Source organism: Heterocephalus glaber, unplaced genomic scaffold (assembly GCF_053883595.1).
Source record: "Heterocephalus glaber isolate CG9 unplaced genomic scaffold, H.glaber_assembly_v1.0 deba00000768, whole genome shotgun sequence".
Lineage (NCBI taxonomy): Eukaryota > Metazoa > Chordata > Mammalia > Rodentia > Bathyergidae > Heterocephalus > Heterocephalus glaber.
In genome coordinates this window covers 434,893-455,180 of record NW_028258162.1, presented here as the reverse complement: position 1 = coordinate 455,180, position 20,288 = coordinate 434,893, and the positions used below count along the sequence as shown (strand labels likewise).

The window sequence follows — 20,288 nt, the reverse complement described above, 5'->3', positions numbered from 1 at the left end:
CCTGATGTTTATTTATTTGCTATTTTTATTCTAAATAAAAGAAATTTTAAAGTATTAGCGTAAAGTTTCCTGTTCATCTTTATAATATGCAAACAGAAATATGCGCACATTTAGCTTGAATGTGCAATTACACAATATATGCATATTCCAAGGCTGGTACCTGCACATGCATTTCATTCTTGCCCGAATAGTGGAAAGCTGCCCAAAATTAAATTCAAAATTTATTTCACTTCTTGAGATGCACACATTCTGCCAATGCTCTTTACTTTTGTCTAATTATGAGTAAGAAAGGGAAAATAGGGATTCGTGGTCTTTCATGTGCCTGGCTGGCCACACGTGTATAGCTTGCTGTTAGTTTGTTTTCCAAGGCTATCACAAAATGCCTGGGGCTGTGTAACTTAGGAGGAAAAGGGCTTAAGAGAAAAGGGCTCCCAGTTCTGGAGGGTGGAAGTGCAAACAGCTTGGTGCTGGCTCCTGTGAGGGCTTCGTGGGGGATGGCATGTGGTCCCCCCACCTTAATACCACCACCCTGTTGACCAATGCTCCAGTCCATGCCCTTGGTAGGAAACACTCATTTCAAACCACAGCCCCCTTTCAGGGAAGAATATGTGGGTTCCCTGGTCACTGGGGCTTGAGCACCTTCTTGGTGGCTTGGAGTCTCACCCAGCCCCTCTGCATGTGCCCACTGGAATCCTGTGCTCATGGGGCACCTCCAAGACCGTGTGCAAGAGGTGGAAAGGAATATGGGGGAGATTTGCTCAGCCCCCCTTTCAGACCCTCGTCTGACCCTTGTGCCTGTGATGGGTCCCTCATCCTGTCATATTCTCAGGGCCCCTTTCCCAGATGGGACCTTGATGGACAGGGACAAAAGGGACAGAAGGAAAACAGATGAGCCAACCACTAGTGACTGGATGTGGTATGTGTGGCCATCTATGCAACTGTCCTTATGACTTCTCTGTGGAGTCACATTTTCCTAAATGAGATGTTTTTAAACCAAAAAATTATGAAGTGTTGAGATCAATAAGCAAATGAATGGTTGTCATTAATGAAAGCAGTTTTAACTTTTTTTTTTGGTACCGAGGATCGAACTCGGGTCCTTGTGCTTGTGCAGCAGGTGGCGAAACCACTGAGCTAAATTCCAAGCCCAGCAGTTTTAGCTTTTATCCTTTGGTTTTAGACCTTTATTTCACTGACCTCTTACACAGGGAAAGCACCTTCTCATGTAGCTCAGAGTCATTTTCTACCCACTCATCCTACAATTAGGGAAAAGTCCACTTCCATTTTGCTAGATTTTAAGCCCAAATCCCTTTCTGTTGGGGAAAAATGGTTGGGGTCTACGTGTTGTCTTGATGAAAGAGGCTACTGTGCCACCACACATAAGAAGTGAAGGTCGGATATTGCATATCATAGAACCTTTATTATTTTTCCTCTAAATTCTTAGAAACTTACATAACGCCCGTGCTCTAGTTATGACACCATTTATAGACATTTAAAATGCATCTTCATTTATAAATATTTTACATTTGGTCCATAGAACAGATAATTTTACTAAATAATACTGTAATTTTTTAAAACAGGCTCTGTATATAGTTTGAATATGTATATATTACATATATTTTTTAATATAGAGATAGATTTACTTGATGTTCTGAGAATAAATCCTTATTGCAAAAAAAAGCATATATGATAATACAATATCTCTCCCCCCACCCCGGGCAAATACTAAAAAAAAAAAAAAAAAAGTTACACATATTCACAGATCTCACAGTAAATGTATGAGACTTAATATTGTGCTCTATAAGGTAAGTTTGGGTGGAAATCAGTTAGGGGATTTCTTGCCAAACATCGAAGTTTAGAGGAGCTTACAAACATTAAATATACTGTGTTTATCATAGAAAGACTGTCTCAGTTTCACATTGAAGATAAAGAAAAGGGAGTCCCCACCTGTCCCCTAAGAGAACGCACACATGGACAGTGGGGTGGGGCTGGGAGACACAGTGGCGGGTCCTTCCATCCTAAGCCTAGAACCTCACAACTGGATGCAGCTGGAGTGTGGCTTCCCCACACGGCCTGGGACGCCTTGGCAATGCAACTATTTTCCAGGTGGCCTCGGGAAGGCTGCAGACCCTTCATGCCACATGTGGGGACATATGTGCATGGTGTGCGTACCTATGTGCATACAGACATTTAAAATTCTCTACAATAATGTGCTGGGTGCTCTGAGGGTAATACCTTATTGCAAGAGCTGGTATGCTGGTTGCTTCTGGATGAGCATGAGAAGAGACTAAAAAACCCACAGTCACAGTATTTACCATAGTTAATAAGGATTAGTCAGGAAACACAGTTTTCAAGCTAATGAGCTAAGGTGCTACGGGGCGAGACTTCTGCTTTGTTATGGGGACCCCTTCTCCTGGCCAATGCAAAAGCCCGTCCATGGGAGCTCCTAAGACCCCCAAGACTCAGCTTCACCACCAACACCACCAAGCCAATTCCTGAAAGGGACACATCCCACTTCCCGAGAAAGCACGGCTGGCTTTGGAAGCCTGCAGTGGGGTGGGGCGGAGGCTGGGCAGGACACAGGCGCCTCAGTTTGTGGGCTGGGTGGGTTGTGGCAGCGTCTGCTGAGGAGGACTGAGGAAAGGAGAGGAGGAAGCAGCTGAAAACAGGGTGGCAGTGCGAGTGACAGTGTAAGAGGGAGCCTGAGGGACAGCTGGGTCTGCCTGGATTGGGACAGCCCCTTCCCCTCATTCTCTCCGCAGGGTTTTGTGCTCTGTAAAGGTGGGCAGTGAACAAGCGCCCCTGCTGGGGATGTCGCCCTCAGTGGCCACCAAGAGAAATCAGCTGTGCATGGAGCACTTTTCCAGCACGCAGAGCCCTTCTGGCAGGGGCACGTGGGCGAGGTCCAATCCAAAATCGACAGTCTGGAGCTGCCCAGGGACCCATCTGCTTGGGGACAAGGGGAGGGGACACCACCTGAGGTCTCGGGTATTGTGTCAGCTGCCTCGGGAGGGAGAAGCCCACAACTGAGGAGTCAGAGCTCCACTGGCTCCTGCCCCTTAGCTTGAAGCCCCTGTGGTCCCGTTGAACAAAATGCCCATGTTGTGGGTCCCAAGCAGCATTTGGCAGAACCGGCTTCCTGCAGAGTCCCATGTAACAGTCAGGGTCTGGCAGTAAGAGAACAGTCAGGAAAACGACTAAAAGCCAGGAGCGTGTGTGGCCTCTCCCGGCCACTCTCGCTGGCAGGCTAAAAACGGGCTACCATGGCTGCCACAAATGCTAGTCGGCTGCTTGGTGCTTAGGGGCCCCACAAAAAAGGTCACCAGCCCCAGGCACTGGCAGCTGCTGGGTGCCGCTGTCTGTGGTGGGGGCTGCTCAGGTCCAGCTGTCCCCCTCGCCCCTCTGAGAGCTGATGGTGTCAGGACGCGCCACTTGAGGTAGGTGCAGATGGAAGATGTCCAGTCATCAAGTGGCGGTCACTGGGGCTCAGCCAGGTGGGGGTGACAGCATCGGGTTGCAAGCGCCCAGCCCTAGATGTAGGCCTCCTTGCTGGCTGAGCCGCTGGCCTGGGGCTGCTCTGGGCCATTCTCTGGGCGGACAATGTCCTCGCTGGGCTGGGTCATGACCTGGATGCGCTGTGGGTACCGTGGGAGGGAGGTGTGAGGCTCTCTGGGCACGGTCCACCTCGGAGGCCTCATGTCCTCCGCTCTCCACCCTTGCTGATCCACTCAGCCACACTGGCCTCCTCAAATATGCCAGATACTCTGCCCCAGGGCCTTTGCATGTGGATCCTTTCAGATGATTGTGCAGCTTGCTCTCTGCTTCCCTCACTCTCTCAGCCCCTACTTCACTTTTTTCCCATGAGACACATACGCATCTTCTGGGAGTTTTAGTTTGCTAATTGTTTGCCTTCCTTTACTAGAACATACATTCTTCCCTATCTGCCAGTCTTATCTAAGACCCGAAGCCTTTTCTTGGAAAGATAAAGCTTTGGACCTGGAGTTGGACAGAGAGGCTGAGTTCCAGCTCTGCGAACAGCTCACTGCAAGGGCTGGGAAGCAGCTTCCCATTGTGGGCCTCAGTTTCTCTATCTGCAACAGGAACAGACTGTCCAGGCAACCCCAGGGGCTGCACAGAATCCTGTGTCTTCGACCTTAGAGCGCCCCCTTGTGGCAGAGACAGCTTCAGGGGAATCCTGAGCAGATGGCTTCCTGGTGGACTCCATGGTGGGCTTCTCCACCCTCCTGGAGGTCACCTCTGCCTGTGCTGGCCCTACAAGTCCCCACCTGGTACCTGCACTGCCTTGCCTCGTTCCCAGTTCTGTGCAAATTAACAAAGAGCTGGTGTGCATGCAGCACGGCTTGAGTGGCCCCCGTCTGAGAATCTGAAACCCAGTGCCCGCAAGTCTGTAAGTTCTGAGTGCCAACACAACACTCCCGACCTGGTGTGACAGATGGTGAGGCAAAACACAGGTGTGCTAAAGTATTGGCTGAAGTTACCGTCAGGCAAAAATTACCCCATATCTCATCATTGGTATGCAAATATTTCCAAATCCGAAAAACTCTGAAATCAGGAACACTTTTGGTCCCAAGGATTTGGTTAAGGGATCCCAGCCTGCGTGTGACAGTGGGCTGCTGCCTCTCCTGGAGGGTAAGAGCACACTTTCTCTTCAGTAAGCCTCAGAGTGACATCCAGAGGAAGCCTCCACAAGTCTGACCCCGCCCTCCATCTGCTCCAAACACTCAAGGGCTCCCCATAGCCCTCAGGATAGAGTTTAAAGTTCTTGTCCTGGGCTGGGGATTTAGCTCAGTGGCACCATGCCTGCCTTGCAAGCACAAGGTCCTGAGTTCAATCCCCTGTACTGGAAAACAAAAAAAGTTCTTGTCCCGATTTCCAAAGCCATTTGTGATCTCACCTGACTTTCTTACATTGCCCCTACCTGCTCCTCTCTGCTCTTCAGCCATACCCATCTCCCTTCAGTTTGCCAAATGCCATTTATACCCCTGGACCTTTGTACATGCTGTGTGCCCCTCCCCCCCTTCTAGGAACATTCCTTTTGTGTCCACCACTACACCTGGTTGACTCTCAGATGCTCCTTAGAGATCCCCTCTTCCGGGAAGCCTTGGTGAATCCTCTCAACCCAGCTCCGGGGGCCTTTCTCCTCGGCATAGCCTGGTGGAACCCCTCTCACTCCAGCACCATAGCTCTCAGCTGGTTGTCTCCCCAACTAGACCAGGAGCTCCTCAGGGACAAGACCATGTCAGCATGTGGGGGAGGGGACCAGCAGCCTCTCAGCTGGGTGGGAAGGGGCTTACCTGCTTCAGGGAGCCCTTCAGGGTAAGGAACATGTAGGCCATGTACCCAGGGATGAGGACCATGGAGGACAGAGCCATGAGCCAGCCTACACCCTGGCCCCACTTGGGGAAGACGTAGCTGCCCATGGTGAGGGGCGTCATCTGCACAGCACTGAAAATGAACACACCCTGGGGAGGGGGGAGGGGGGGTGAGGGACTGGGTTACCCAGACTGGATCAGCCAGGGCCCTGGCCCTCCACCCTGTCCCACGGCTGACCCCATCCTGATACCCAGAGTGCTGCTGGGACACAGGCACCTCTGTGCATAATAGGACAGGCACCCTCTCTGAGGAGGACACAGGGAAAGCCAGCCTCTCTCAGAATCCCTCCAGCCACCCCACATGGCGAACACAGCAAGGGACATCAGCCCCACCTGAGCAGGACACCACTCAGCCTCCCAGGCCACCATCCCAGCAGCTCTGTGAGAAGGAGGAAAGGTCGCCTGGAGAGAGAGGCTGAGTGCATTCCAGAGCTTATGGCCAAGTGACACAGGCTGGCTGAGCCCCCTCCCTCAGTGGTTGAGGACCAACATCACCCTTGTCCTTGAGGACGTGAGTATGATGTCATGGGTCATCTGGGCCATTCAACTGATGCAGAGGAAAGGTATCGGGGGGCCAGGGCCCTGGGGACCTCTCCTACTGCCTTTGCCCCTGAAGCAGCTTCCTGGAATGGAGCTGCCTGGGCTGGAGATAGCCTGCTGTGACAGGTGGTCCTGCCTCATCCTTACCGCCACAATGATTGGGGTGAAGAAGGACCAGCAGAGCTTCCACCAGATGCAGGGCCTGGAGCCAACCATCTCTTGGATGTTGTCATAGAATCGGTTGACACCTGTGATATTTGGAGTAACAGAATGGGGAGCTGCACAAGCAGTGGGCACAGTGGGTTCCTACTTCCTTGAGGAGTGACCATGAGCAGAACACGCCACTTCTCTGAACCCCAGTTTCCTCCTTGTAACCCAGCCCTGATGCTTTGTGCTGGGAGTATTCCAGAGGCCATTCCAGAAGCAAGTAGGAAAGCAAACCACCCTAACATACAGAGAGCCACCAGGGAAGGGGACAGACAAATGTGGTCCCTCTCCCCATGTCCCTCCTGCACCACTTCTGTCCTAGCTGTGCCTCCAGTGGGTTAACTGGATAGGGCATTTCCCCTGATGGTCTCTTACTAGTGATTGGTTGTAAAGAACCGCAAATCCCATTAAAAGAAACAAAACTGCAGAACGTCTTCAAGTCACCAGAGCCCAGCTGGCACCTCTCACTCACAGAAGAAGTCATTGACTAGACCGGTCTGAGAGAACAGGGGACCATGACAAGGCGTGAGGTGCAGGTATGCCTGGAGGAGACACAGAGCATCTTGTCCCCTCCAAAACACTTGATTTGCTCTGGTAACCAAATGTGCAGGGAAGGACATTAAAAGAAACACACAACCTGGGCCGGGGATTTAGCTCAGTGGTTTTGCCGCCTGCTGCGCAAGCGCAAGGACCCGAGTTCGATCCCTGGTACCAAAAAAAAAAAAAAAAAGAAAAAAAAGAAACACGCAACCCAGTGTTCCTTACTTCTATCTCAGCGCAGACTTGTCCCTATAGCCTCACTGATATCAAAAGTGGAACTTAATTTTTTTTCTTTTTTTTCTTTTCTTTTTTTTTTTTTTTTAGTACCGGGGATCGAACTGGGGTCCTTGCACTTTCGAGGCAGGCGGCGAAACCACTGAGCTAAATCCCTGGCCCTAAACTTTAAAGCTTCAAAAAAATACAGGAGTTTGGGTTTCCCTTTTCTAGGTAAAACCTCAATCAACCCTTTTTATCCCCAAATTTATGAAGTGCTGGCCCCATTTAAAATGAATGTATTTAGGGCCAGGGATTTAGCTCAGTGGTGCCTCTGCCTGCCTTGCAAGAGCAAGGTCCTGAGTTTGAGCCCTGGTACCCCCCCCAAAAAAATTAAAATGAATGTATTTAATGGTTCCTTTTTTGTCTTCTAAACAAAACCTCATTGAATGGTTGTGAAGACCAAATTAGTTACTGTGGGGGGCAGGCCTGGTGCTCAACTTGTGTTTGTTGAATGATGATTGATGAAAGGAATAAATGAATGAATGAATAAGGGAGGAGGCTGATGCTCACCGTAAAACCAGGAAATGGAGACACACTCAAAGAACACGAGGAACAGCAGGCTCATGCCGCTGGCAGAGTAGTAGTCAAAGAGTTTGAAGACATAAATGCCCCCCTGGAAGAGGAAAGGAGGGTGCCCCCGGCACCCAGAGCACTCAGCTTGGGCCTGAAGAGGGCGGATTTTATTTGGCTCTACTACGGCAAGAAAGCTCGAAGATAGACTAGAGGGAGAGCTGAAGGCTTTGTGAGCTTGACTGGATGTGGATGTTCGCTATCTGGGGATCAAGAAGAAGTCCAGGTAGCCAAGGGAGACACCCCATTTCCAGCAGAGCTGGAGGCAGAGCGAGGAGGTGGTCACTAAGCCATTTTTGTTAAAAGATGCCTTTTCCCTGCCAAAACCTTCCCTGGGTTACCCAGGACAATAACATAGCACATAAAGAAACAGAGACCAAGTCAAGTCGGCTCTGACCCAGATGCCACAGGATCTGCCTCCTTCCTGTCCCTCCAGCTCCCCAAGCCCATGCCCACCACAGGGCCTTGGCACCTGCTGTGCTCTCTGCCCCAGGGCTTCCCTGCCTGGCCGTCCCTCGTCAAAAGTCTCAGCTCAGCTGTCATGTCCTTAGAGAGACCTCCATGACCACCTGTCCCAAGCAGAGTCCTTCCCAACCTGTGGAACGTTCTCGGCCTCATAGTCCTCTTTTTCTCCCGAAACTTACTCCCTGATGTCATCGAACTTCTACCTGGGCCCAAGAATCCTGGGTGTGCAGGTGTCTACTGAGCCCACCTGCGTGATGTTGGAGAGGCCAATCAGGTAGGACACAATGCAGACGGCGGCGATGAAGAGTTCCCTGCGGTTGCGGAGGAGCCTGGGGTACTCATCCACGAGCGCAGTGATGAAGCCTTCCACAGTGCAGAACTGGGGGGAGCAGAGTCAGCCACCTGCCCCAGCCCCACTGCAACCCGGCCAGCCCTGGGGTGCAGCCTCCTTCTACCCCTCACGCACGTTGGGACTTCAGGAGAGTTCTTTCCCTCTGGGCCTCAGTTTCCCCTTCAGGAAAGGGGGATGGTGTCTGAGTTGCCCCCCAGGTGTCCTGGGGTGGAACATTCTATCAGTCTGGGTCATTTTCACAGGGACCCAAGTGTGACCTCCTCTCTCTGCCTGCTCTGGACCGAGGGGCCCCAGGTGGGGGGCTCAAGGTGTGGGGGTGCTCACCTGGCTGTCGATGCCCAGCATCAGGAGCATGGAGAAGAAGAGGATGGCCCAGAGCGGGGAGATGGGCAACTGCGTCACGGCCTCTGGGTATGCCAGGAATGCCAGCCCGGGGCCTGGGGGCGGCGGGAGAAAAAGGCGTTTGCCGCTCAGAACACCTTTAGTACCCACCCACTTCCCAGGCTTTGTTTCCTGGCATCTTCAGAAGACTCCTTAGGACGGAGCTGCTGGGAGGCTGGGGGCCAGGTCGCCAGGTGAGGACCGGAGCAGGGCTATGACTGCGTCCAGACCAGGGCTGCAGGGCCGGGCCAGGGGGAGGAGAGTACCTGCTGGTGTGGGGCAGGGGACCTCCCTGGTCTGGATCTGAAAGTGGGCAGGGATGGCACCCGGAGGGTCCCTGGGATGTGACATGGGGGCTACTGTGGTAGGGGAGACCAGAACCTCAGAAGGGCACAGACAGGGTCAGGAAGTCTCACCCCTGAGTCTCCAGGGCCTCAGTGGAGCACGCTGCCCCCCCCCCCCCGGGTGGCTAAGCAGGGAGCGGGGAGGGGACAGAGTGGGCAGTTTTTGGTGAGAGCACTTTGTTGACAGGACAAAAGCAACCATTTGAGGGCCTTGTGTCGTAAAGCTGACATAGCCCCTGGTGTGCAGCGTCTGCTCCGCCAGCAGGGCCCTCCTAGCGGCGCTGACCTGAGGCTGCCACGTCGGCAATGGACCTCTTGGTGACATGAGCCATGAAGCCCACAATGGAGAAGATGACGAAGCCTGCGAACATGCTGGTGCAAGAGTTGATGCAGCAGACGATGATGGAGTCCCTGGAGGGAGGGCGTTGAGTCAGGGAGCTGCAGCGGGGCAGCAGTCAGGGAGGGCCGGCAGGAGGAGGAGATGTGACCCTGAGGACAGGTGGCCCTGAGGACAGGTCCCGAGGCACAGGGGAGGGCAGGGCCAAAAGGATCGGGGACAGGAAGAAATGGGGCCAGAGGAGTGACCTTGAGCTGAGCGGCTGGCTCAGAGCAGGGTGACCAAGAAGGCAAGAAAGGAGGCACAAAGGAGAAAGGCTGGGGGCGGAGTGTGGACGTGGCCTGGGGGTGGGGGGGGCATGGAAAACAGAGGCGGGGCCTTGAGGGAAGGGGCGGGGTCTGGAGAAAGGGGCAGGGCTACAGCCCGGAAGGCAGTGGGGAAGCTGGGAGGAAAGGGTGGGCCAGGAAGAACCAGGCTCAGAGCTGCACCCTGGCACCTGTAGACGTTGTTATGGAAAGAGTTGTAGCTCCCGAGAGCGATCAGGGACCCCAGGCCCAGCCCGTAGGAGAAGAAGATCTGGGTAGCCGCATCCAGCCACACCTGTGGGCAGGAGGGTGGAAAGTGGTCCCACTAATAACCGCAGCTGCAGTCCGGATCCGGGGCCTGGACCAGCATCTGAGGTTGGTGAGTGGGGCCGGGAGGAAAGGGGTGCTCACCTCGGAGTCAGACAGCTTGCGGAAGTTGGGCGTGATGTAGAAGAGGATGCCCTCCTTGGCCCCGGGCAGCGTCACTCCGCGGAAGAACAGGATGATGAGCATGATGTAGGGATAGGTGGCGGAGAAGTAGACCACCTGGAGGGAGTGGGCGAGGGTCACCGCCAGCTTGGCCCTGCCTCATCCGGGGCCAGGCCTTCTTCCTCCAGGAGGCCTCCCCAGATGCCAGCTTGATGTCCACCCCCAGAACCCTCTGCTGGACGTCTGGGCCGACCAGCTCAGCGCCTGCTTTTTCCTGTCCCCCTCTCTTCCTCTTGGCTTTTGATTTTTAAATTACCCAAGTCATACGTGGGATGACTGGAAAATTTAGAAATTACATATGAACACACACATCCCCTTCAGCAGGCCCTAGAGCAGAGGTAACAGGAGAGACAGGGTTTGTGTGATTCACATCTTGGTCTTCCTGAGCCCTAGGACCGGCCATGGTATACAGGAGACAGTAAGGGGCTGGCTGTTCCGTCAGGGTGTGGATGCTGGCATTTCAGCGCTGCTCCTGCAAGGCTTTCCTGGGGATGTCTGGTCACCTTTTCTCACAAAATGAAGCTCAAATTATGTAGCTTCCTTCCTACTTAATGTGTTTTAAGTTTAACAACCCACAGCACATACAGTGTTGTCTCCTGAGCATTGTGTCATGTACAGTGTCATTTTTAGTCATACGAAATGGTCCCTCGGGGCCCCACTGTCCAGCCCCTCCTGTTTTCCATTTAGGATTCTTCTAATTTTATGTGAATGTAAATACTACAGTGAACATCTCTGCATATAAATCTTTATCTACAAAATTGTTATTCCTCTCCTGGGAAGTCTTTCTAGCAGTGAATTACTGAGTCAGAGAATCAGCTTCTCTGGGGCTCTGGCCCATGTTGCCTAATTGACTTCTGGAACTGGGCTCCACCCAGCAGTAGAGCGAGCGGCTTTCCCACAGTGCTGGCAGCGAGTACAGTAATACAAGAACTATTTTTGTCAAATTGATAATCAAAAGACTGATGTTGTATGAAGTTGTGTTTCTCTGCTCCCTGTGGGAAGGGTGATTTCCGAACGTAGAGGACCTTGTGTCTCTGAGTCTGCTGTGACCTCCACCCTGGGTTATTCTCTGGGTTAATGCATGCCCCGGACTTGGCTCTAGAATAATGTAGGGTAGGAAAGGCAGCCGCCATCCTCTGGAGACACCGCTGCCCTTAGAGTTAGGAAAGGCTTCAACATTTTGTGTATGACTTCTGGTCAATTTCTTATTCTCCCTGAGTCCCACTTTCTCATCTGGCCAACAGTCACCGTGCACATCCCTACCTTCCCAGTCCAGCCCACACCCTTCCAGATGCAGAAGTACACCAGGATCCACGCAATGGCTAGGGTGATGGCCAGCGGCCAGCGGATCTGACCCGGCTTGTCCAGACCATCTGTCATCTGATGCATGTTGCGCCTAGTGGGACAGAGCAGCCATGAGAGAGTCACAGGGGCTGGGGCAGATGGAGGGGCCAGGGTGCCCAGGCGGGGACACATCCTCCCTGGTTTGTGTGGAGACCATGAGGCCCAGCACAGTGTCACTAGGAAATGTCAGAGGTCAGAGAGAGCAGGACTTGCTGCTCAGCCCTGTCATTGCTCACCTGGATGCCAGAGGCATCTAGGGGACCCACTGTCAACTGTGCCCTGCAACGAACAGCTCCTTCCTGTTCTCAGAGTGAAGCACAGATGCCCTGCCTTGGGAGCCAGCCTTACCTCCTCTCTCTCTCTCTCTAAGCCGCCATCCCTCCCATGAAGATGCCAGGAAACCTGTGTGTGCCTCCCCTAGCAGGGTCCTGTCTTCACATAGCCATCTTTCTAATCACACTGGCATGATAGTAGGTGCTCAGGAAACATGTATGGAGCAAATGGCTGAATGATGGCATAGAGCCCGAGTGTGTCCAGGAGAGCTGTGAGTGGGAGGTGTCAGTGGGCAGAGCCAACCACGGCTGGAGTAGGTTTTCATCTGCATGCCCACAGAGAGCCTGGGTGCCACTTCTTCTGGCTCATCCTGTCCACAAGCTCCGGGGCCTTCCAAGCCACTCCCTTCACGACACAGAGCTTTGGGCCCTGGGACCTCATTCTGTCACGGCAGTGTCCCCAGCCCTCCTCTGATGATGATGGAGTCCACAGACGTGGCCTTCACTACAGGCCCTGGGGTCCCCGACAGAACATGCAGGGCCTTGGCACATAACCTGGGAGGTCTGCTGCAAGCCCTACACCATCTCTAGGTGGCTTTGAATATCAAGCGCAGTGTCCGTACACTGTCCAGAGAGTGACGAGGACAGGTGCGGTTCCCCCCAAACCCTTTCAGCAGCATCTGGCAGCTGTGTCTCCTTTGTGGCCCCTTGGTGCCCAGCTCTCTCTGGGCAGGAAGAGGCCCCACCCTCCCCTGCCTCCATGTCGCCCTGGGCCCACACTCCGGCACTCACTCCCAGAACTCCACCACGGCGCTGGTCATGTTGGTGGTGTTGACGATGCTGTAGTTGGAGAAGCAGTGCTCTGTGTTCCAGGAATTGTCGCACTGTTTCCATGGTAGTGTCTGCAAGGACACGGTCACATGGACACTGCCTGGGAGCCCTCAGGGCAGCAAACAGGGTCCAAGCTGGCTCCGCCCACCCTCATGGTCCCCTAGGCCTCTCCTGTCCCTGCCTCTCCTCCCCAGCAGCTCTTAGCATCAGAGAGGGGCAGCAGCCTGCCTGAGGTCACACAGCTGCCAAGTGTCAGGGCTGAAAGGTGAGCCTCAAGCGGCCCAAGGAGAAAAGCTTCTGAACTGCACTGCCAGGGTCCTGGGCCATGACCCAGCTCTGTGACTGCACAGGAATGACAACAGGGACGTGGTGCTTCTTCCGAGCCAGGTGGGGCCTGGACACTTCACACCTATTTTCTGCTGAGCCTCTGAGCCTTATGGGGTGGGTTCACTTTTTGTTCTGTTTCTCTCTCTCTCTCTCTCTCTCTCTCTCTCTCTGGTACTGGGGATTGAATGCAGGGCCTCAAACATGCTAGGCAAATGCTCTGCCACTGAGCTACATCCTTAGTCCTTAAGTTTTTTGAGGCAGGGTTACATTACATTACCCAGGATAGCCTCAAAACTGCAATCCTCCTGCCTCAGCCTCCTGACTGGCTAGGATTATAGGCATGAGCCTCCATACATACCCACGTTCACATCTTGTTTTCTCCCAATTTTTTTTTTGGTGATAAGAGCTGTATCATATACAATTTACCTTCTTGATTATTTTTCAGTACATTTATCACAGGCAGCCATCATCATCATCTCTCCGCACCCAGCTCTAACTCTGTCTCCACTGAACACTAACTCCCAGCCCCTCCGCTCCTGGCCCTGTGAACCACTTCCTGCTTCCTGTCTCATGCGAGTGGAGTCCTACGGCATGCGTTCTGGGACAGCACAGCATCCTGTTCCACCCCTGTGCTGCTAGTAGAGCCCCTTTCCTTTTCAAGGCTGAGTAACCTCCACTATGCTACTCGGCTGGACCCTGGGTCATGTCCTGTGGTTAATGCTGCTGTGAACATGGCATGAGCAGATCCGAGTATCTTTGAGACCCTTCTTTCAATTCTCTGGGTGTTTACCCAGAAGTGGAATGATAATTTTATCCCCATTTTATCAGTGAGGACAGCAAGCCCCAGAGAGGTTAAGTCTCCTCCTAGCCTGTTGGACATATGGTACATGGCAGAGTCAGGATTTGAACTTAGGCCACCACACAAAATGGGTTACCAGTCCCCTTACAGGGGCATTGGGAGGGTCAGATGTTGGCCAGGGAGCATAGTCATCACACAGTGCCAGAACTTCTGGGGGAGACAGGGCCACAGAGGACATGCCGTGCCCCCGGCGGGCAGGGCAGGCTGGCTCACCGTGGTGAAGGAGTTGTACAGGTAGTAGATGGCCCAGGAGATGATGACGATGTAGTAGATATTCAGCCAAAAGGACAGCACCGCTGCGGCCAGACCCACACCTAGGAGAGAGCACAGTGTCACCCCCGCGTGGTCTGTGTTGACAGCCATCACCCGGCCACTACCTCCATCAACCCCAGACACAGGCATGGCTGGGGATACTGAGCCCATGAGAGGCAGGGACCAGCTGGAGGCCTCAGGCACCTGGCCAGCAGGCTCAGGGTGTCAGGGAGCCAGGCCCAGCCTGTGGGCAGTGATCATGGCTCCCACAGGCCTCCTGCGGGCCCACTGGCACCAAGCGCAGGGGCGGAGGAAATCCCCCCGGCCCCGGTGGGAAGTGAGCTCACGGATGGGTAGGATCTGGGTCTGCTTTCCTCCTGACCACCTAGTTTCCCCCCACACAACTACTGCCCTTCTGCACAGATGAGAGCCTTCTGGAGGGGCCCTGGCTTCACAAGGCCTGGGGCAGGGTCCCCCCAACCAGGGCCATACCCCACGTGCTTACCCTTGAACATGGGGGCCAGCTTCCACACACCCAAGCCCCCGATGGACGTGTACTGGCCCAGGGAGCACTCCAGCAGGAAGAGCGGGACCCCCGCAAAGATGAGTGTCAGGAAGTAGGGGATCAGGAAGGCCCCTGCAGGCGACAGGACAGAGGCTGTGGCCCCACGGCTTTGGGGAAACACTTCTCATCAGCAGGGCACCATGATTCCAGGTTCCCCTCGGGGATCTCCTGTCCTGCTTCCAAAGTGTGCCCAAAGCCAAACTGCGGACCAAGGGCATCCCTCTGCTCAAAACCCACACTCTGCTGTGCAAAGCAAAGAGATGAACGCTTGGCATCAGCAGGGGAGGACAGTTGTCCTTTGGGATCTGTTATGGCTGAGATCTTCCGTGTCCTTCAATCTCACTGTGTTGAAGGCTGGGCGGTCAGCTGTTGTGCTCTTGGGAAGTGATCAGATCATGGGGCTGCTGGCCTCGTATGCTGAATGAGGGCCCAGTGGAAGGGAGTGGGTCACAGGGTGCAGCCTTGGGGACTAGACCTTGTTCTCCCTCCACTTTCTGGCTGCCACGAGCTGAGCAGCTTTCCCCACTACACCCTTCCACCATGATGTTCACCACCAGCCTAAACACAATGGAGCCAGCTGACCAAGGACTGAAACTATGAGCCAAAAATTACAGCTCCGCCTTAGGTCATTATCTCCAGGTATTTTGTCACAGTGACAGAGAGCTGACTAACTTGATAAAGGGGCAAGAAGCAAGAATCAAGACCCAGTACCAACAATCTTTGGAATCTTTACAAGGCTTTTTGCCCTACAGTTTCCCCGGACAGCGCCCAGCAGGACCCAGCTGAGAGGCTACCAGGCCACCACCTACCCCCGCCATTCTTCCCACAGAGGTAGGGGAACCTCCAGACATTGCCCAGGCCAATGGCGTAGCCCACACAGGACATGAGGAAGTCGAAGCGGCCCTTCCATGTATCTCGATCGGGAAGGTCCCCGGCCTTCTTCTGCACCTTGACCACCAGGGTTTTGGGCTTGTCGTTGGCCAAGGGGGCCTCACTGACTTCTGTGGAGATCTGCCCGTCGGCCACCTTGCTGCCATTGGTCGCCATGTCTCGGAGTTTGGATGTGGGGGTCCTGGCGGATGGACGCACGATCTCGGCCCCAGTCCACGTGGACAGCAGCTTTGCGGTTGAAGGTCACCCTAGAGGACAGAGGTGGGACACAGGCACAGTAAGCACCAGGATTCTAGAGTTACTCCAAAATAACAGTGATAAAGTGACACCCACGCAGGCTGGTGGCTCCAGCAGGTGCCCTCAGCCCTCTGACCCCCCCAGCCCCACCCCTGAAGGATAGGAGGGGAAGATGCAAGCCAGAGGGGGCGCGTGAGGGTCTGCCGCAAGCTGCCCAGCCAGCTCCAACTCTGGCCCTCTGTGCATCCTGCCCAGAAGAGAGACCCGAGGCCACCATACTTCCCAAGAGAAATACAGTGTTTAATGATAAGATCCCTATGGTTGCCTCCTAGGAGACAATTAGATTTGTCCTTCCTAAGCTGTGGTCAGGGTAAGCCCAATGGGGACTGTAGTTCTGATCACGGTCCACTTTATCACTTTCCAGCTGTGTGACTTTGCATAGACATCTTGACCTCTCTGCCCCACTATCCCTACCTTTTAAGATGAGGGTAACAGCACATCTCTTACTGGATTTTTGGAAATCCCCGAGTCTATACATTTAACAAACTACAAAAGAAGATGTTTATACCCGAGGCCTGGCCTTGTCCTCCTCTGGGAAAGGACCACTGGCTTGAATGACCTCTTTGGGCTCCTAGTCACCCCAAGATGAACCGATCCTCTGCATCCTTCTTACCTCTTTAGTTCCAGAGGCAGCATGGATGGAGAACAAGGTGTGAAATTGGCCTGAGAGCAGTCATGAGTTCAAATCTCCTGACTTTTGTTAGCGGAGTACTAGTACCTTAGGGCTACACCTCCTAAGTACTATGCTTGCTGGTTCTGAGCTTCATTTTCCCCACCTATAAGATGAGGCAGCTGTCAGGCCGGGGATTTAGCTCAGTGGCACCGTGCCTGCCTTGAAAGCTCAAGGCCCTGAGTTAGATCTCCGGTACCGCAAAAAAAAAAAAAAAAAAAAAAGAGGCAGCTGTCACACTGTGGCACACTTTAGCTGTGCCTGCTACCTGGCTGGGAGCAGCAAGTCCACGAAAGGGCCATCGTTACCTGATGGTCTGCCACAGGTCAGCTCCGGCTAGGTCCCTGCAAGCCCCGGGCCAAGCTGCCAAACACAGAAGGAAAGAGAGGGGCGGGTGAGCAGGCAGTGGCGGTGGGCTGCACCGTGTCTACAGACCCAGCCACGGTGACCACAGCCAGTCCAGGCAGCGTGGTGCTGGCCTGGGTGCTGGGGACAGCTGTGATGGGCATGTGAGGACCACATTCCATAATTTATCAGAAGGAAAAGAGAAGCCAATGGGGCCCAGGGGTGCCACGCCTGAGCCCCACTGGGAGCTGTGGGACCCAGTTGATGGTTTCCTTTTTCCCAAAATATATAAAGCCAAGGTTTAATGTAGCGATTTTCTGCATCCTTATCTGGACATACAGAAATGTGATGAAAGACCATGTAAGACCATGGGGAAGAGCCTGGTGTTTTGTGTAGTCAGGAAAGCAGGTTTTCAAGTACCCCCTCCCCCTCCAGCGAGTCTCCCTTCCACCCCCAAATCTGCTCATAAAAACTCACAAACAGGCACACTGGGAGGGTACACCCAAAGATGAAACCAGGGCTTTGATGAGGAGTGATTTTTGTTTTCTTCTGTACGCTTTTTCCTTTTTTGATTTCTGGAATGTTCTTTAACAGTTAATGAAATGACACAAAATAAACTTACAGAGCCCTCTCCCCGGACAGCCAGGAGCTGGGAAGAAGCCCTGCTCTGTGGCTCCTTGGACCTGGTCCCCACACGGTGTGCCCATCACTAACACCATCCCGGGGCTCACAGACAACCCACGTTTTACCACCACCCTGGCTTCTCGTCCTCAAAGGCGCCCACACATGTCTCGGACACCTGTCTAGAGGGTCAGTCCTACAGATACTGACTGTGTGCACAGAGCCAGGGATACTCAGGATGCAAGGCTGAGTAGGACACTGTCTTGGACGAGGTCATGGCCTGAAGGAGACTCTTTCTACCCGAAGCTTACCTGAAGCTTATGGCAAGTGCTGCAAGATGTAGGAAAGCAAGGCACTGTAGGCCCAGAAGGAATGAGTTAAATCACCAACAGAAGGTTTCCCAGAGGAGGGGCCGTCTAGGCTGGGTTTTGAAAGCTGAATAGGAGTTCATCAGGCTCAAAAAGAGGGAGCAGGCATTCCAAGTGGAGGGAAATTCATGAATACAGGCATAAAACTCCCATGACAGCCTGCCCTTCCTCAGTGTGCCTCCTGTGGCCACATTGTAAAGCCCCTGAGAAAGATGGGGACAAACCAAGTAGGGGAAATGCCTCTGGCAATCCTGAATGAGGAGGTGCCTGGCAAGAAAAAGAAAACATGTGCAGCTTGGAAGCCCCAGATCAGAAGTGGCAAAATGGGTCAAAACTGGCCCCTGGGCTTGTTTTACCAGCCAGAGTAAAAAAAAAAAAAAATCAGCCTGAATTAAGAGCCAGAAATGTGACAGGCTGGGATACAGTATTTCAAGCAGTGGGACAGCAAGTGTAAGGGCCCTGAGGCAGGAAAGAGCTGGGTATGTTTGAAAGTCAGCAAGGAGGCCAAGGAGGCTGGAGTCCAGTGAGATCATGTGGGGATGGATCACGTGGAGGCAGTGGATGGGGCGAGGTCCCATGGTGCTGCGGGGGCCAGGGTGAGAGCTCAGATCTTATTCTGAATGGGATGGGCCGCCTGCCTTATTCTGTCTCAGCTCCAGAAGGCAGCAGAAGGGCCCCTTTGGAGTCTGAGTGCCCAGGCAAGAGATGCTAGAGCCCTGACCCGAGGCTGGAGGGAGCGTGGAAGCTGTCACAGACAAGCTCTCTCTGTCCCATGCCTCAGAGGGACAGGCGGCTGCGTGGGGTGGGGAAGCCGGAGTCTCAGGGCTGCCATTGTCCCCGGTGGCTGGGCATGGGGCACGAGGAAGGGACTGTCCCCTCCCCCAAGGCTGCTCTCACTCCTGCTTTGTCTCACTCCGGTTCCGTAATTACAGAAATTACAGAGCCTCACTTTAGACTGCAATCGCTCAACTTGCTTTAAATTCTTTTTGAAACGCGGAGGTTCAAGAAAAAAACTTCATATTGAGTTTGGCTTTGTGCCCGGGGAAGCAGAAGCAGTCTATTCTCTGCTGCAGGAAAAGGCAGGGATCCGTTCACCAGGAGCACTCAGCATCTTTGTGTGCCCGGGCCATGCCAGTGGCCGCTCACCCAGGAGAAGAGCAAACTCTTACTGTGTGCCTACTGGGCCTTGGTGCTCCCTCACTGGACAGACAAGGAAACTGAGGCTGCCCAGCCTGGGGGTGCTGCAATGGAGCCTCAATCAGGGCCCAGAGGCGCCGAGTGTGGCAGTGTTGCCCATGGGGACTGGCAGACCTGGTCCAGGCCAGCGGGCAGGACAGACCTAGGGCGCGGCTGGAGCCCCTGTGCCAGGCCCTCACCCGAGGCCACCTTCCTTGCCACACTGGCGCCCTGTCTACACCCTCAGGTCACAGCTGAGGGAAAGGGCCTGAGAGGCCAGTGAGTGGCTCCCGCTGCAGCCCTCGCAGCCCTCAGCCACCCGAGGTCACCTGCAGAGCCCACAACCATGCCTCTCCTGTGTGTGTCCTGGACGCCTCCCCCCCAGCATCCCTGGGACCTGCAGGTGAGTTGCTTCTTTCCTCAGTCTCCCCACTTCTCCGTGGGATCGGCAGGAGCTGCTTCCAACAGTGGTATGGTTTCCAGCACCTGCCCCGCCCAGCAAGTGCTGTGTACAAGGATGTGGGAATCATCACTAGTCCTGCCTCACAGTGAGGGCATCAAGGCTCCGAGAGCCACACGACGCGCAGGGCTGCACACAGACAGATGCGATGTCAGCGCTCCCGGCCTGGGCTATGTGACCCCTCTGCAGCTCCAGGCGAGCTGGCCTGGCAGGGGCTGTGGCCAGAGGGCTGTGCTGTGTGGAGATGAGTTTGTCTGGGCTCACTGTCCCCAGCAGATGGTGTCCCGCCTGTTCCCACCCAGCCCCTGGGCGCCCAGAAGTGTGGCTTTCTGGGGGTCTGCCAAAACCACAACAGAGAAGGCCAGCGGGCACCCCAATACCCAGGGAGAGCAAAATCAATGCTGCAACCCCTGGGGGCTGTGCAGTTCCATCCAACAGAGGAGCGAACCCGAGAGCCCTGGCTTCTCCCTCTCAATGGGGAAGGAGGAGGCAGAGTTCAGTGGGCAGGAGGAGGCAAGGGGGACACTTGATAGGCAGGTCAGGGCACTGTCCATCACCTCCCTGTTATCAAGCCCCTCATTTAGGCACAGAGAGGGACAGGGACTTGTCCAAGTTCACCCAGCGAGAAGCCGGGGGCACCAAGACTTGAAGCCAGCAGCTGGGGTGCTGTATCTCCACTCTTATCTGCTCCCCTCTGCTGTCTAACAGGTGTCTGCAGTGCCCCCAGCCCACCCTTGGTGTATGCCAGTGACCCACCCCCATCAGGGAGCAGACACGGCCCACTGGCTCCCAAGGCACATCTTCCAGGAGACGC

At 54.2% G+C, this 20,288-nt stretch overlaps 1 protein-coding gene across 4 annotated transcripts in view; it reads right to left on the bottom strand.

The window, feature by feature from the left end:
• Positions 1-1,397: 1,397 nt before the first annotated feature.
• Positions 1,398-20,288, bottom strand: part of Slc6a1 (solute carrier family 6 member 1) — a 31,149-nt gene continuing 12,258 nt past the window's right edge. For 2 of the 4 annotated variants that reach the window (XM_004874849.4, XM_087207174.1), the window contains exons 2-16: positions 16,813-16,867; positions 15,456-15,785; positions 14,587-14,718; positions 14,043-14,143; positions 12,605-12,714; positions 11,460-11,592; positions 10,119-10,253; positions 9,899-10,002; positions 9,352-9,476; positions 8,665-8,777; positions 8,236-8,367; positions 7,464-7,566; positions 6,078-6,178; positions 5,313-5,480; positions 1,398-3,632 (exon numbers count right to left, since the gene is read on the bottom strand). In XM_004874849.4, the coding sequence (XP_004874906.1) occupies positions 3,528-3,632; positions 5,313-5,480; positions 6,078-6,178; positions 7,464-7,566; positions 8,236-8,367; positions 8,665-8,777; positions 9,352-9,476; positions 9,899-10,002; positions 10,119-10,253; positions 11,460-11,592; positions 12,605-12,714; positions 14,043-14,143; positions 14,587-14,718; positions 15,456-15,693 (1,800 nt within the window). In that variant the 5' untranslated portion in view covers positions 15,694-15,785; positions 16,813-16,867 and the 3' untranslated portion in view covers positions 1,398-3,527. Of the gene's footprint in view, positions 3,633-5,312; positions 5,481-6,077; positions 6,179-7,463; positions 7,567-8,235; positions 8,368-8,664; positions 8,778-9,351; positions 9,477-9,898; positions 10,003-10,118; positions 10,254-11,459; positions 11,593-12,604; positions 12,715-14,042; positions 14,144-14,586; positions 14,719-15,455; positions 15,786-16,447; positions 16,611-16,812; positions 16,868-20,288 lie in introns of all 4 variants that reach the window. The other 2 variants (XM_004874848.4, XM_087207175.1) reach the window with 2 other exon arrangements.